Genomic DNA, 16,121 nt, shown 5'->3' on the forward strand with positions numbered 1-16,121 from the left:
GCTGGGGGAAAGGCCGGAGCAAAGAAGAGCTGCCCTCAGTGCAAGAGGCTCTGGCAGGATCAGGTGGCTGCGGAGGAGCTTAGAGAACACTGAAGCCAAGTGGAGATGCCCAAGTCCCTGAGGGGCCCCGATGGGGTGCACCCTCAAGTGCGGAGGGAGCTGTCAGGTGGCCTTGCGAGGCCACTGCAAAAGGGAGATGCGCCTGAGGACGGGAAGAAAGCAGGCAGCGCGTGGGCTGAGGAGCCGCCGGTGTCGTGGCTGGCCAAGCGGCTGAGCAGGCGGGCCCTGCTCCAGGTGGTGACCAGCGGCAGCAAGCGTGGTTGGAGGCCAGGAAGCAGCGGTGAAGGCCAAGGCGAGGGGCATTGCCAGCAGGCGGAGGGAGGTGGTCCTTCCCCTGTGCCCTGTCCTGCTCTGGGCTGCCCAGGGCAAGAGAGACATGGCCAGACTGGAGAGAACCCCCCCCGCACTGCCCCTCCCACTGCCCCCCCACTGTCCGTTGGCCTCGGAATGTTGGTCCGCTGGAGCCAACAGCCAGCAGAGAGAGCAGGACGGAGCTGTGCTGGCACGCAGCAGCGCTGCGAGGAGGCAGGCTCTGCCCGAGCAGCACTGCCCCACCACCGGCAGCGGCAGCCCGCTTCCCATCCTCGCTGTCAGCACCTGCGCCGCCTCCTTGGTGCACAGCGAGGGTCCTCCTGTCCCGGGCAGGATGGGCCAGGCCAACTGCTGCTGCGGCTCCAGGTGGGCTCCCCCCGCGGCTCGGGGACCCGCGGGCACGCCTGCGCCCCGCAGCAGCGCCCTTGCTCATGCCCGCCGCTCTCGGCTCTGCAGGGAGGCTCTGAGCGAGGCCGAGGCGGTGCTGAGCGCAGACGTGCGGCTGAGCCGGGGCCGCAAGAGGAGCGAGAGGCGCCTTCTCCTCCTCCCAGAGGAACTGGTCATCGCCAAGTTGCAGTAAGAGCCTCAGAGCCCAGCTGCCTTTCCCCCATGGCTGGCCCTGGGAGCAGGGCAGGGCCAGCCTGGCCCCAGCCCCACCCCCCGCCCCCTTGGTGCTGGAGGCACCCATGTCCGTCCCAAGGGCAGGTGGGCGAGAGGGCTGTGCCCGCGGGGACCCCAAGGAGGCCACCTCCAGCTCCCTGCCTGCCTCTCCTCTCTGCAGAGATGACCCCAGCCTGCGCCCACAGCTCCGCCTGGCCCTGGACCAGCTGTGGGTGCTGAGCAGCGGGAAGGAGGCGGCGGGGGAGGAAGAAGCAGCCAAGGAGGAGGAGGAAGGCAGCGAGGAGGACAGCGCCTCCCTCCTCTTGGTGTGGCCCACGGGCTCCTGCCTGGCCACTTTCGGGTGAGTCGCGGTGCCACGTGGCAGGGCCGGGAGGCCTCGTGCCCTGGGCAGGAGAGGTCGCCGAGCACGGCCGTGGCGTGGTGGGAACGGCCGGTGGCCTCCGTGCAGAGCCTGGGCAGGGAGCGGTCAGCGCGGCGTCAGGGAGGGATGGGGGCATTTGCAGGTCCTGCATCCCCCGGTCCCCTTGTGGTGGCCAGAAGGGAAGGGCGAAAGGCGCTGGTGTGGCAGGAGGGAGGGAGGCAGGGCTTGGGCAGCCCCTGCGTCCTGCCCCGGGGGGCTTGGTCCTGCCCCTGTGTCCTTCCCCACGGGGCAGGGCTGTGCAGGCGGCCGCCTCTGCGCAGGGGCTGGGGGGCAGCGGGGCCTGATGCTGTTGCTCCTCTCTTTGTGCAGGTCCCGGGCGCTGAAGGAGCTGTGGGTGGGCGCCCTGCTGGGGTAAGGCGGGGGGATGCTGCAGGCGGTGCGGGATGGGGGAACAGAGGTCCCCAGCTGGGGAGAGGTGCCCCCACGGCTGCGGGCAGCTCTCGGGCAGAGCTGCCTGCCAAGAGAGAAGAGGCGGCTTGGGGCTCCCGCAGCTCTCTTCCTGTCCCTTCCCGCTGCACAGGACGCCCGAAGGAGACAAGAGAGCCCGCCTGACGCGTCTCCCGTCGCTTCAACTCGTCGAGAAGGAGCTGAGCCGCCGCCATGCCGTGAGTGTCTCTGTGCTGCGGGCTCTGTCCCCCGAGCAGCGCTCCTCCAGCCGGGCAGCAGAGGCAGGGCTGCTCACCTTCTTGCACTCCTCCTCTCTTGCCCAGTGGAGGCCATTCAACGCCAGGAGCCTGGAGAGGCTGATGGAGCGCCAGGCAAAGGTGAGAATGGGTGCCTTTCCCTGGCCTGTGGCTGTGCCGGGGTGCCAGGGATGTGCGGTGAGTGGGGTGAGCTTGTGCGGGAGGGAGGGAGGGAGGGAGGGTTTGGCGGTGCCGCACGGGGAGCGAAGAGGGTTGGGGAGGCGCCAGGAATGTGCAGCTGCAGCGCAGCCTGGTTCTTGCAGGATGCTCGCAAGCCAGGGCCTCTGCCGGCCCCGTCAAGCACCGAAGGGGGACTTTGCCGCTCCCCAGGTGAGTTTTGGAAAGAAAGGCGGGGAGGGCCTTCTTTTCTCCTGCAACGGGCACGTCTGCGGAAGTGAGGATGCTGCTGCTGTTGCTGCTGCTGCCCTTCGCCCAGAGGAAGTTGGTGCCAATCCCGCTGGAGCAGGAGAGAGCCGAGCCGTCGGCACCGTTTGACAGTGCTGAGCGCTCAAGGTGCTGCCTGCCTCAGCTGCGTCCCCAGAGGCGGGTCGATGGGTCCTCGCTCCTCGGCCAGAGGCGGGAGGAGCTGTGCTCACTTGTCCCTTGAGTGTCACCATGCAGGTTGGGCAGCCCGAGGGAGGACGTCAGCTGGAGCAGCAAGGACACGCGCTGGGCAGCAGCCGCTGGACGTGGTTGTGCGGGGCCACGGAGGCTCTGGTGTTGCCCGCAGCTTGGCGGAGGGCAGGGCGAGGTCTGGGCCGGGCTGTCCCGGTGGCCCGCCGGCTCTCCGGAGCCTCCGAGCCGGAGCCACCGCTGCAGCTGCTGGCTCCCTGCCCGTCCTGCCGCAGCGCTCAGCACCGCTCTGCAGGCAGGGCAGGGCAGGGCAGGGCAGGGCAGGGCAGGGCAGGGCAGGGCAGGCTGTGGGAGCGCTGGCCTGGAGGTCTTTCTTGACAGGCTCTTGCTGTGTTTTCCTTTGGAGCAGGAGGGAGCAGGAGGAGGAGGAGGAGGGGGCTGCCCTGGCCCTTTGGTCTGCGCCAGAGCCCGTCCGCTGCCCAGGCGCCGGGGCAGGCGGGCTCCGGCTGCAGCAGGCTGCTCTTTGGGCAGCCCCTGGCAGCTGTCTGCGGGGAGGATGGCACGCTGCCCCGGCCCATCCAGGTAAGGCAGCGTGGCCAGGGGGTCCGCAGCCCGCCCGCCCTCCCTCCCTCCCTCCCTCCCTGCAGATGCTGCGTCGAGGCGGGGGGTGTCCCCAGGAGCTGTGGGGACGGGGGATTGGGCTCTTCCCCCCCAGCAAGGAGCCAGCGCTGGGGCAGCGCTCTGGCCAGCACTGTTGCAAGGCAGCTCCTCAGGCAAGCAAGGGTCCTCGTGCCTCTCTTGCAGGAGCTGCTGGCTGTCCTGCAGCGGGAAGGGCCGTCAACGGAGGGCATCTTCCGCAGAGCTGCCGGCGCGACAGCGCTTCGGGAGCTGCGGGAGGCCCTGGAGCGTGGTGCAGAGGTGGAGCTGGGAAGCCAGCCTGCGCTGCTGCTGGCCGTCGTCTTGAAGGTGAGCGCTTCTGAGCTGCAGCTGGAGGGGCTCCTGCCTGGCCTGCAGTGCTCAAGGGCTCAGCTGGAGCCCTGGGCGTTGCAGGACTTTCTCCGAAGCATCCCCGGCAAGCTCCTGGTGAGCGAGCTCTACGAGGACTGGATGGCAGCGCTGCAGAAGAGCAGCAAGGAGGAGAAGATCTCCGAGCTGCAAGCGTAAGTGTGGGCAGCAGCCTGCCTGTTGAGCAGGAGCCCCGGCCGCTGGCTGAGAGCAGCTGGCAAGCTGCGCAACGCAGCCGCTGGCTCCCACCTGCCTTGGGCAAGGCGGGGGGGCGGCTGTGGGCAACAGGGGCTTTCTGAACGGTGGGCTCCTGTTGCCTCAGGGTGGCCGAGAAGTTGCCCGCAGCCAACCTCCTCCTCCTGAAGCGCCTGCTGCGCCTCCTCCGGCACATCGGCCACAACGCAGGCACCAGCAGGATGAGCTGCAGCAACCTGGCCATCTGCATCGGGCCCAACCTGCTGAGCCCACCCGAGGAGGACCTGCTCCCGCTGGAGGCCCTGCTGGAGGTGACCGAGAAGGTACGCTGCATCGAGGAGGCGGCTGCAGCCTTGCCGGCCCCTGGGAGCCTGGCTGCGCAGAGCTCTCTGCAGGCCTCCTCCCTTGAGCAAATGCTGGTGGGGTGGCTGCGTGGAAGAGCAGCCCCGCAGCCAGAGCCTGCTGCGCAGAGGCAAGGGTGAGGAGTGGGAGCGGCTGCTTGGTGCGTTTTGAGGCAGGTGGCTTGAGAGCAAGGGTTTGCTGTGTGCAGGTGAAGGTGCTGGTGGAGTTCCTGATGGAGAACTGCAGGGAGCTCTTTGGGGAGGAGAGCGCCGAGCCTCGGTGTGCAGCAGGCGAGGAGTGGCCAGCCCCCGTGCCGAGATGCAGAGGTAAGAGGAGGGAGTGAGCGTTGTCAGAGGCTGGGGCTTGGCCCGCCAGAAAGCTGGGCATCGTTTCTGGCGGGGCTGGGCAGGGAGTGTTGTCCTCTGAGGCGCGCTTGTGCCGCGGGCTCTCTTTGGCCACTGCCTCTGGCGGCATGAAGGGCTGGCTCTGCAAGATGAGCTGAAGGCTGGAGGCAGGGCATGGGAGGTGTGAAAAGAGAAGCGGTGTGGGGCTCGGGTGGGTTTTGCTTGAGCTGCGTTTGACTTTGCGGAAGTCCCTTTGCTGCACGTGCTTTTTCTCTCTAGACGTGCGTTTGGAAGAGCAAGGCGTCCCTGCAGGCACAGCAGCCGCCGAGCAGGAGGCAGAAGGCTTGCCACACGCAGGCCCATCTCCGCTCGGTGTCCTCAGCGAAGCGGGGGGAGAGCGGGTGGTGGCGTGTGAAACGGGAGAGGTATGTCAGGTCCGCAAAGCGTGGGAGAGTGTGTCTGGGGTAGGAGGGGAGTTTGTGCTGAGGCCAAGGGGCTGCTGTGGCTGTGCGGGGCAGGGGAGGTGGTGGGGGTGTGGGTCGTTCCTCCAGCCGCCGGCAGGATCCGGAGGCAGGAAACCTGGCAACGTTGTTTCTCCCCTGCGCTCGGGCTGTGCTTCCTCAAAGGCAACACCCCCCCGATCCCGATCCCTCCCGAAAGAGCGAGAGGAGGAGGCGGCAGCTTGCGAGGGCTTTTGCTGAGGTCCTGCTTGGTCAGAGGTTCCTGCAGGCTGTTTTGGGGGGGCGGGGGGCCTGTGCGAAACGGGGCTGATGCCAACCAGCCAAAGGGATCTCCTCTGGAGAGCCAAGGCAGCGATTTGGCAAAGAGTCGCTTACTACTGCAGGTGGTCTCCTGCCAGCTGCCAACTCCACCGTTTCTTTTGGAGGCCCCTCCAGCTTTGCCTCCAAGCAGCCCCGAGAGCGCGGCAGACTCCCTGGGGTGCCCACAAGAGCCGGCGAGCCTGTCAGAGGAAAGAAGGTAAAAGGAGCTGGCTGTGGTTAAGCTCAGAAGTGAGGGCAGTGGCTCGTGGCTTTCCCTAGCTAAGAGCGGTGTGGGCTGGCAAGGTTTGCAGGCTGTGCCCAGGACAAGGCAAAGAGAAGAAAGCGGAAGAGCAAACAGGCGTGGGGAGAGGAGAGTGCAAGGCGCGCGGCAAAGAAGAGGAGGAAGAGAGAAGCGGTTTTGGCGGATGGAGCAGTGCAAAGACGCAGGAAGGCGCAGCAGGTCAGGAAGGCCAGGTGCGTCGCAGGCTCTGCTGCCCGTCTTCCCCAAGTCTCAGCACGGCTTGAAGTCAGTGCGAGTCGCTGGCAAGGGATGGTGCTACGCAGGGTTTGGAAAGAAGTTGGTGGCTGGGGGCCCCCCCTCGAGCCCTGCTGCGCGGCACAGGGGCAGCGTGCATCTCTGCGCACGCACGGGTCTCCAAGGGCATCACCCGTGGGGAGAAGGCGCCAGAGGCATCGCGTAGTCAGGGCCAGCAAGAGCTCTCTCTTGTGGGCCACAAAGAGGTCCTCGTAAACGGTGTTGCCCCCAGAAAGGGGAACCAAATCCTGCCTCTTCCTGCCTTTCTGGTTTTAGCAGAGGTTTGTGACTCTGTCGTTGCAGGCGCTGATTCCTTGTCGCCGGGCGAAGCGTTGGGAGTGCTGGGCCCCGCCGCTGACGTCCAGAATAAAATGATGTTTTCTGTCTTGGGACTGCGTGTGCCATGGGCTCTTGTGGCGTGGGGAGCTGTTGTTGTGTGGGGAATGGTGGGGGAGGAGTTTGGGCTGGTGGCTTGTTGCAGCGTCCTTTGCAGCGGGCGTGAGGGCTGAGTTGAGGTGCTTTAGGGGTGCGAGCAGAGGCGAGAGTCCCAGGGGAGGGTGGAGGTTGGAAGGGAGCTGTGGAGGTCACCTGGTGCAAGAGGTGCTCAAGCAGGCTCAGCGAGAGCAGGTTGCCCAGGCCCACGTCCTGGTGAGTTTGGGGTATGTCCTGGGAGCAGCGCCGGGAGGTGAGGGCGAGGGCGAGGGCGAGGGCGAGGGCGAGGGCGAGGGCAAGGCGTCGGCAGGGCACGGTGGCCAGGAAGGGCTAAAGGTCCTTGTGCAGCCAGCGTCCCCTGCAGCTTGCTGTCCCCTGCAGCCCTCCTCCTTGCCCCCTGCTTCTCGGGCCCTTTCCTCAGACCCCCCTAACTCACGGCAACGGCAGAGATTGACTCCCGCGCTGGGCGGTAGAAATGTGTCAGCTCCCCCAAAAAGCTTTGGAAGCGGCTCCGAGAGCAGCCGGCCTGCTGAGGCTTTTGTGCATGCCGGGGTGATAGAGGGGACGCCCGCACCGTGACGGAGGAGGAAGGATGAGCACTCTCACCGTCAGCTCAGGAAGCATTTTGCTCCTATGCGCACAAGTTACAAGTTATGAGTTACAAATTACCAGTTATGGATTCGAGAACTTCTGAGTTCAAAAGCAAATGCATTAAGTGGTGAATGAGTGACTTCCTCTGTTAGGCTATTCTGTAGAAAGGGGATTGAGCCCTTGTTTTCTGTATTTGTTTGTTTTCCTAATGAGTTCATAAAATAGAGTTGAATTTATAGAGTATGTTGTCCTGTAAATGTGAGAAATTGAAACAGACCCTGAGAGTGCTCAGTCGAGAAGAGGCTAACTCAGTGGCCAAGCGGGGCAAGTGTGTCTCGAGCCTGTACTGCAGGCGGAGATGAGGGAGCAGAGGAGAACAAACCCATCGTCTCCTAATCAGGACAGTCCAGGTGCCAAGTGCAATGAAGGCCCAGTGAGACTGCAGGGACAGCAGCAGCAAATGGTGCCACAAGCCGTGGAGCCAGCAAAGCCTGGTTTCCTCTGGTTTGGTTTCTACAGGGTAGTCTGGGAGTTGTCTCATGTTGGCCTTTGCTGGTGTAAACACGGGATGCCGCTGCGGCCTTTCCCTCACTAAGGGCCCTGGTGGAGTCTGCCTCCTCAGCTTTGTTGCCTGTTTTCCCAAAACTTTGGGGACTTGAGAATTTTGGAGCCTTCCTGCCAGGTGTGATCACTGTGAGCCAGTGGAGTCACAAAGAACACGTCCTTGCATGCACACACCCATGCATGCACGCACGGACATGTCTGTCTTGGCATTGCAATAGAGGGGGTACTTTATCCTATGGAACTGTGCAATCGGTCACCATTTTAATGTTGTGGATCTGTGGTTTTGAGCTTTTTTTCTGTGTAGCAGAGTTCTGAAAGTGGAGAAAGGGTGGTACAGCAAGGATGTTCAAAATGTTGATTCGGTAGCCACTATTGTTTAATCTTACGACAAAATGCTTCCCAAGGGGAGACACAAAATTGGACTTGCAACTCTGTAGCTGCATCTTCTTTGAGCCATGAGAGACCCGCTACGAAGTGAGACTCATTCCAGTTATTCATCTGATGAATACCTTGAGCGAGAAGACTTTTTTCTGCTTGCAGCCATGCCGCCTTGGGTCATGGTCCGGTCATCTCTCGTTACCCAGAGAGGGAGAGGTTGAATGGGCATTTTGGTGTGAAATTCTGAAGTAGTGGTTTTCAAGCTTGCTTCATTTGTGAACTCTGGAAATCCTTTGGGGCGGCTGTTCAGCCTTCTTGATGGTAAACTGAAACCTAGTGAGAAGAGGTTGGTTTTTTTAGCTTGAATGGATCCGTTAAAGGTAGGCCATGGGTGCCACAGGTCTGCTGGCCAAAAGTTGAAAACAATTGCTCTCAAGAACACCCCTGGTATTTCAGGAGTGCTTCTCACGGCTCAGGAGAGAGCATCTTTCCTTCTGAGGACTAGAAGACAGCCGCTCCAAGGGTCTATAGAGTTTCACGGCACGATGTCACCACGACTCAATTGAAGATCTGAAGGGTTTTTCATAAAGGGTTTTGCCTCTGAAAGGTAAGGCAGGACCAAGCCCAGGACAAGGCAGTGAAAACAGCTGCGATGCCCAGTTCCCAATGGCCACGAGAACTCACCAGTCAGTCACATTTTTAGGGAATTCTTTTTCTCCCTCTTCAAAGTCTCTTGAACTTCACTGGACTACGGCGGCACTTGAGGCTGGTCTAGGTTCTGCCAATGCGCCTGGGGCATGCGGGTCCTAGCACTTGGAGCCTTGAGACATTGCGAGGCCCTGGAGAGCTGGGGGAAAGGCCGGAGCAAAGAAGAGCTGCCCTCAGTGCAAGAGGCTCTGGCAGGATCAGGTGGCTGCGGAGGAGCTTAGAGAACACTGAAGCCAAGTGGAGATGCCCAAGTCCCTGAGGGGCCCCGATGGGGTGCACCCTCAAGTGCGGAGGGAGCTGTCAGGTGGCCTTGCGAGGCCACTGCAAAAGGGAGATGCGCCTGAGGACGGGAAGAAAGCAGGCAGCGCGTGGGCTGAGGAGCCGCCGGTGTCGTGGCTGGCCAAGCGGCTGAGCAGGCGGGCCCTGCTCCAGGTGGTGACCAGCGGCAGCAAGCGTGGTTGGAGGCCAGGAAGCAGCGGTGAAGGCCAAGGCGAGGGGCATTGCCAGCAGGCGGAGGGAGGTGGTCCTTCCCCTGTGCCCTGTCCTGCTCTGGGCTGCCCAGGGCAAGAGAGACATGGCCAGACTGGAGAGAACCCCCCCGCACTGCCCCTCCCACTGCCCCCCCCACTGTCCGTTGGCCTCGGAATGTTGGTCCGCTGGAGCCAACAGCCAGCAGAGAGAGCAGGACGGAGCTGTGCTGGCACGCAGCAGCGCTGCGAGGAGGCAGGCTCTGCCCGAGCAGCACTGCCCCACCACCGGCAGCGGCAGCCCGCTTCCCATCCTCGCTGTCAGCACCTGCGCCGCCTCCTTGGTGCACAGCGAGGGTCCTCCTGTCCCGGGCAGGATGGGCCAGGCCAACTGCTGCTGCGGCTCCAGGTGGGCTCCCCCCGCGGCTCGGGGACCCGCGGGCACGCCTGCGCCCCGCAGCAGCGCCCTTGCTCATGCCCGCCGCTCTCGGCTCTGCAGGGAGGCTCTGAGCGAGGCCGAGGCGGTGCTGAGCGCAGACGTGCGGCTGAGCCGGGGCCGCAAGAGGAGCGAGAGGCGCCTTCTCCTCCTCCCAGAGGAACTGGTCATCGCCAAGTTGCAGTAAGAGCCTCAGAGCCCAGCTGCCTTTCCCCCATGGCTGGCCCTGGGAGCAGGGCAGGGCCAGCCTGGCCCCAGCCCCACCCCCCGCCCCCTTGGTGCTGGAGGCACCCATGTCCGTCCCAAGGGCAGGTGGGCGAGAGGGCTGTGCCCGCGGGGACCCCAAGGAGGCCACCTCCAGCTCCCTGCCTGCCTCTCCTCTCTGCAGAGATGACCCCAGCCTGCGCCCACAGCTCCGCCTGGCCCTGGACCAGCTGTGGGTGCTGAGCAGCGGGAAGGAGGCGGCGGGGGAGGAAGAAGCAGCCAAGGAGGAGGAGGAAGGCAGCGAGGAGGACAGCGCCTCCCTCCTCTTGGTGTGGCCCACGGGCTCCTGCCTGGCCACTTTCGGGTGAGTCGCGGTGCCACGTGGCAGGGCCGGGAGGCCTCGTGCCCTGGGCAGGAGAGGTCGCCGAGCACTGGCCGTGGCGTGGTGGGAACGGCCGGTGGCCTCCGTGCAGAGCCTGGGCAGGGAGCGGTCAGCGCGGCGTCAGGGAGGGATGGGGGCATTTGCAGGTCCTGCATCCCCCGGTCCCCTTGTGGTGGCCAGAAGGGAAGGGCGAAAGGCGCTGGTGTGGCAGGAGGGAGGGAGGCAGGGCTTGGGCAGCCCCTGCGTCCTGCCCCGGGGGCTTGGTCCTGCCCCGTGTCCTTCCCCACGGGGCAGGGCTGTGCAGGCGGCCGCCTCTGCGCAGGGGCTGGGGGGCAGCGGGGCCTGATGCTGTTGCTCCTCTCTTTGTGCAGGTCCCGGGCGCTGAAGGAGCTGTGGGTGGGCGCCCTGCTGGGGTAAGGCGGGGGGATGCTGCAGGCGGTGCGGGATGGGGGAACAGAGTCCCCAGCTGGGGAGAGGTGCCCCCACGGCTGCGGGCAGCTCTCGGGCAGAGCTGCCTGCCAAGAGAGAAGAGGCGGCTTGGGGCTCCCGCAGCTCTCTTCCTGTCCCTTCCCGCTGCACAGGACGCCCGAAGGAGACAAGAGAGCCCGCCTGACGCGTCTCCCGTCGCTTCAACTCGTCGAGAAGGAGCTGAGCCGCCGCCATGCCGTGAGTGTCTCTGTGCTGCGGGCTCTGTCCCCCGAGCAGCGCTCCTCCAGCCGGGCAGCAGAGGCAGGGCTGCTCACCTTCTTGCACTCCTCCTCTCTTGCCCAGTGGAGGCCATTCAACGCCAGGAGCCTGGAGAGGCTGATGGAGCGCCAGGCAAAGGTGAGAATGGGTGCCTTTCCCTGGCCTGTGGCTGTGCCGGGGTGCCAGGGATGTGCGGTGAGTGGGGTGAGCTTGTGCGGGAGGGAGGGAGGGAGGGAGGGTTTGGCGGTGCCGCACGGGGAGCGAAGAGGGTTGGGGAGGCGCCAGGAATGTCGGCACGTCCTGGCTGGCGGTGCTGGGAGGAAAGCTGCTGCAGGGGCAGAGAGGCGGGAGGGCAGTGGGTGCCAGCTGTGCCACGCTCAGGCTGGGGGGCGGGTGGCCGCTCGTGGTGGCCCTTGCTGCTGCGGGGCTGCTCTCTGAGCGCAGCCTGGTTCTTGCAGGATGCTCGCAAGCCAGGGCCTCTGCCGGCCCCGTCAAGCACCGAAGGGGGACTTTGCCGCTCCCCAGGTGAGTTTTGGAAAGAAAGGCGGGGAGGGCCTTCTTTTCTCCTGCAACGGGCACGTCTGCGGAAGTGAGGATGCTGCTGCTGTTGCTGCTGCTGCCCTTCGCCCAGAGGAAGTTGGTGCCAGTCCCGCTGGAGCAGGAGAGAGCCGAGCCGTCGGCACCGTTTGACAGTGCTGAGCGCTCAAGGTGCTGCCTGCCTCAGCTGCGTCCCCAGAGGCGGGTCGATGGGTCCTCGCTCCTCGGCCAGAGGCGGGAGGAGCTGTGCTCACTTGTCCCTTGAGTGTCACCATGCAGGTTGGGCAGCCCGAGGGAGGACGTCAGCTGGAGCAGCAAGGACACGCGCTGGGCAGCAGCCGCTGGACGTGGTTGTGCGGGGCCACGGAGGCTCTGGTGTTGCCCGCAGCTTGGCGGAGGGCAGGGCGAGGTCTGGGCCGGGCTGTCCCGGTGGCCCGCCGGCTCTCCGGAGCCTCCGAGCCGGAGCCACCGCTGCAGCTGCTGGCTCCCTGCCCGTCCTGCCGCAGCGCTCAGCACCGCTCTGCAGGCAGGGCAGGGCAGGGCAGGGCAGGGCAGGGCAGGGCAGGGCAGGGCAGGCTGTGGGAGCGCTGGCCTGGAGGTCTTTCTTGACAGGCTCTTGCTGTGTTTTCCTTTGGAGCAGGAGGGAGCAGGAGGAGGAGGAGGAGGGGGCTGCCCTGGCCCTTTGGTCTGCGCCAGAGCCCGTCCGCTGCCCAGGCGCCGGGGCAGGCGGGCTCCGGCTGCAGCAGGCTGCTCTTTGGGCAGCCCCTGGCAGCTGTCTGCGGGGAGGATGGCACGCTGCCCCGGCCCATCCAGGTAAGGCAGCGTGGCCAGGGGGTCCGCAGCCCGCCCCCTCCCTCCTCCTCCCTCCCTGCAGATGCTGCGTCGAGGCGGGGGGTGTCCCCAGGAGCTGTGGGGACGGGGGATTGGGCTCTTCCCCCCCAGCAAGGAGCCAGCGCTGGGGCAGCGCTCTGGCCAGCACTGTTGCAAGGCAGCTCCTCAGGCAAGCAAGGGTCCTCGTGCCTCTCTTGCAGGAGCTGCTGGCTGTCCTGCAGCGGGAAGGGCCGTCAACGGAGGGCATCTTCCGCAGAGCTGCCGGCGCGACAGCGCTTCGGGAGCTGCGGGAGGCCCTGGAGCGTGGTGCAGAGGTGGAGCTGGGAAGCCAGCCTGCGCTGCTGCTGGCCGTCGTCTTGAAGGTGAGCGCTTCTGAGCTGCAGCTGGAGGGGCTCCTGCCTGGCCTGCAGTGCTCAAGGGCTCAGCTGGAGCCCTGGGCGTTGCAGGACTTTCTCCGAAGCATCCCCGGCAAGCTCCTGGTGAGCGAGCTCTACGAGGACTGGATGGCAGCGCTGCAGAAGAGCAGCAAGGAGGAGAAGATCTCCGAGCTGCAAGCGTAAGTGTGGGCAGCAGCCTGCCTGTTGAGCAGGAGCCCCGGCCGCTGGCTGAGAGCAGCTGGCAAGCTGCGCAACGCAGCCGCTGGCTCCCACCTGCCTTGGGCAAGGCGGGGGGGCGGCTGTGGGCAACAGGGGCTTTCTGAACGGTGGGCTCCTGTTGCCTCAGGGTGGCCGAGAAGTTGCCCGCAGCCAACCTCCTCCTCCTGAAGCGCCTGCTGCGCCTCCTCCGGCACATCGGCCACAACGCAGCCGCCAGCAGGATGAGCTGCAGCAACCTGGCCATCTGCATCGGGCCCAACCTGCTGAGCCCACCCGAGGAGGACCTGCTCCCGCTGGAGGCCCTGCTGGAGGTGACCGAGAAGGTACGCTGCATCGAGGAGGCGGCTGCAGCCTTGCCGGCCCCTGGGAGCCTGGCTGCGCAGAGCTCTCTGCAGGCCTCCTCCCTTGAGCAAATGCTGGTGGGGTGGCTGCGTGGAAGAGCAGCCCCGCAGCCAGAGCCTGCTGCGCAGAGGCAAGGGTTGGGAGTGGGAGCGGCTGCTTGGTGCGTTTTGAGGCAGGTGGCTTGAGAGCAAGGGTTTGCTGTGTGCAGGTGAAGGTGCTGGTGGAGTTCCTGATGGAGAACTGCAGGGAGCTCTTTGGGGAGGAGAGCGCCGAGCCTCGGTGTGCAGCAGGCGAGGAGTGGCCAGCCCCCGTGCCGAGATGCAGAGGTAAGAGGAGGGAGTGAGCGTTGTCAGAGGCTGGGGCTTGGCCCGCCAGAAAGCTGGGCATCGTTTCTGGCGGGGCTGGGCAGGGAGTGTTGTCCTCTGAGGCGCGCTTGTGCCGCGGGCTCTCTTTGGCCACTGCCTCTGGCGGCATGAAGGGCTGGCTCTGCAAGATGAGCTGAAGGCTGGAGGCAGGGCATGGGAGGTGTGAAAAGAGAAGCGGTGTGGGGCTCGGGTGGGTTTTGCTTGAGCTGCGTTTGACTTTGCGGAAGTCCCTTTGCTGCACGTGCTTTTTCTCTCTAGACGTGCGTTTGGAAGAGCAAGGCGTCCCTGCAGGCACAGCAGCCGCCGAGCAGGAGGCAGAAGGCTTGCCACACGCAGGCCCATCTCCGCTGGGTGTCCTCAGCGAAGCGGGGGGAGAGCGGGTGGTGGCGTGTGAAACGGGAGAGGTATGTCAGGTCCGCAAAGCGTGGGAGAGTGTGTCTGGGGTAGGAGGGGAGTTTGTGCTGAGGCCAAGGGGCTGCTGTGGCTGTGCGGGGCAGGGGAGGTGGTGGGGTGTGGGTCGTTCCTCCAGCCGCCGGCAGGATCCGGAGGCAGGAAACCTGGCAACGTTGTTTCTCCCCTGCGCTCGGGCTGTGCTTCCTCAAAGGCAACACCCCCCCGATCCCGATCCCTCCCGAAAGAGCGAGAGGAGGAGGCGGCAGCTTGCGAGGGCTTTTGCTGAGGTCCTGCTTGGTCAGAGGTTCCTGCAGGCTGTTTTGGGGGGGCGGGGGGCCTGTGCGAAACGGGGCTGATGCCAACCAGCCAAAGGGATCTCCTCTGGAGAGCCAAGGCAGCGATTTGGCAAAGAGTCGCTTACTACTGCAGGTGGTCTCCTGCCAGCTGCCAACTCCACCGTTTCTTTTGGAGGCCCCTCCAGCTTTGCCTCCAAGCAGCCCCGAGAGCGCGGCAGACTCCCTGGGGTGCCCACAAGAGCCGGCGAGCCTGTCAGAGGAAAGAAGGTAAAAGGAGCTGGCTGTGGTTAAGCTCAGAAGTGAGGGCAGTGGCTCGTGGCTTTCCCTAGCTAAGAGCGGTGTGGGCTGGCAAGGTTTGCAGGCTGTGCCCAGGACAAGGCAAAGAGAAGAAAGCGGAAGAGCAAACAGGCGTGGGGAGAGGAGAGTGCAAGGCGCGCGGCAAAGAAGAGGAGGAAGAGAGAAGCGGTTTTGGCGGATGGAGCAGTGCAAAGACGCAGGAAGGCGCAGCAGGTCAGGAAGGCCAGGTGCGTCGCAGGCTCTGCTGCCCGTCTTCCCCAAGTCTCAGCACGGCTTGAAGTCAGTGCGAGTCGCTGGCAAGGGATGGTGCTACGCAGGGTTTGGAAAGAAGTTGGTGGCTGGGGGCCCCCCTCGAGCCCTGCTGCGCGGCACAGGGGCAGCGTGCATCTCTGCGCACGCACGGGTCTCCAAGGGCATCACCCGTGGGGAGAAGGCGCCAGAGGCATCGCGTAGTCAGGGCCAGCAAGAGCTCTCTCTTGTGGGCCACAAAGAGGTCCTCGTAAACGGTGTTGCCCCCAGAAAGGGGAACCAAATCCTGCCTCTTCCTGCCTTTCTGGTTTTAGCAGAGGTTTGTGACTCTGTCGTTGCAGGCGCTGATTCCTTGTCGCCGGGCGAAGCGTTGGGAGTGCTGGGCCCCGCCGCTGACGTCCAGAATAAAATGATGTTTTCTGTCTTGGGACTGCGTGTGCCATGGGCTCTTGTGGCGTGGGGAGCTGTTGTTGTGTGGGGAATGGTGGGGGAGGAGTTTGGGCTGGTGGCTTGTTGCAGCGTCCTTTGCAGCGGGCGTGAGGGCTGAGTTGAGGTGCTTTAGGGGTGCGAGCAGAGGCGAGAGTCCCAGGGGAGGGTGGAGGTTGGAAGGGAGCTGTGGAGGTCACCTGGTGCAAGAGGTGCTCAAGCAGGCTCAGCGAGAGCAGGTTGCCCAGGCCCACGTCCTGGTGAGTTTGGGGTATGTCCTGGGAGCAGCGCCGGGAGGTGAGGGCGAGGGCGAGGGCGAGGGCGAGGGCGAGGGCGAGGGCAAGGCGTCGGCAGGGCACGGTGGCCAGGAAGGGCTAAAGGTCCTTGTGCAGCCAGCGTCCCCTGCAGCTTGCTGTCCCCTGCAGCCCTCCTCCTTGCCCCCTGCTTCTCGGGCCCTTTCCTCAGACCCCCCTAACTCACAGCAACGGCAGAGATTGACTCCCGCGCTGGGCGGTAGAAATGTGTCAGCTCACCCCAAAAGCTTTGGAAAAAAAAAAAAAGCTTTGAGCCCACCCGAGGAGGACCTGCTCCCGCTGGAGGCCCTGCTGGAGGTGACCGAGAAGGTACGCTGCATCGAGGAGGCGGCTGCAGCCTTGCCGGCCCCTGGGAGCCTGGCTGCGCAGAGCTCTCTGCAGGCCTCCTCCCTTGAGCAAATGCTGGTGGGGTGGGGTGGGGTGGGGTGGGGTGGGGTGGGGTGTCTGCGTGGAAGAGCAGCCCCAGAGCCACAGGCTTGTGCGCAGAAGCGAGGGTTGGGAGTGGGAGCGGCTGCTTGGTGCGTTTTGAGGCAGGTGGCTTGAGAGCAAGGGTTTGCTGTGTGCAGGTGAAGGTGCTGGTGGAGTTCCTGATGGAGAACTGGAGGGAAGTCTTTGGGGAGGAGAGAAGTGACCCTTGCAGGCCAGCAGCCGAGGAGTCGGCAGCCCCGATGGAGAGGTGCAGAGGTAAGAGGAGGGACCGAGGGTCGTGGGAGGCTGGGGCTAGGGATGCCAGAATCCTCAGCGTCGTTTCTGGCGGGGCTGGGCCTCGAGCGT

At 64.8% G+C, this 16,121-nt stretch overlaps 2 protein-coding genes across 2 annotated transcripts; both read left to right on the top strand.

Annotated features, from left to right (window-relative positions):
- Window positions 1-578: 578 nt before the first annotated feature.
- LOC127015151 (uncharacterized) lies at window positions 579-11,793 on the top strand. The gene is made up of 7 exons (XM_050894921.1): window positions 579-738; window positions 9,492-9,611; window positions 9,817-9,996; window positions 10,386-10,427; window positions 10,596-10,680; window positions 10,786-10,839; window positions 11,160-11,793. Exons 1-7 carry the CDS (start codon window positions 707-709, stop codon window positions 11,292-11,294), a joined length of 648 nt encoding a protein of 215 aa, XP_050750878.1. The 5' UTR covers window positions 579-706; the 3' UTR covers window positions 11,295-11,793.
- LOC127014022 (rho GTPase-activating protein 20-like) lies at window positions 11,512-15,030 on the top strand. Its single transcript, XM_050893037.1, has 10 exons — window positions 11,512-11,613; window positions 11,953-12,051; window positions 12,270-12,431; window positions 12,516-12,625; window positions 12,793-12,988; window positions 13,216-13,333; window positions 13,631-13,776; window positions 14,195-14,328; window positions 14,415-14,571; window positions 14,949-15,030. The coding sequence occupies exons 1-10, from the start codon at window positions 11,512-11,514 to the stop codon at window positions 15,018-15,020; spliced, it is 1,296 nt and encodes a 431-aa protein (XP_050748994.1). The 3' UTR covers window positions 15,021-15,030.
- Window positions 15,031-16,121: the final 1,091 nt, after the last annotated feature.

Source organism: Gymnogyps californianus, chromosome 3 (genome assembly GCF_018139145.2).
Source record: "Gymnogyps californianus isolate 813 chromosome 3, ASM1813914v2, whole genome shotgun sequence".
NCBI lineage: Eukaryota > Metazoa > Chordata > Aves > Accipitriformes > Cathartidae > Gymnogyps > Gymnogyps californianus.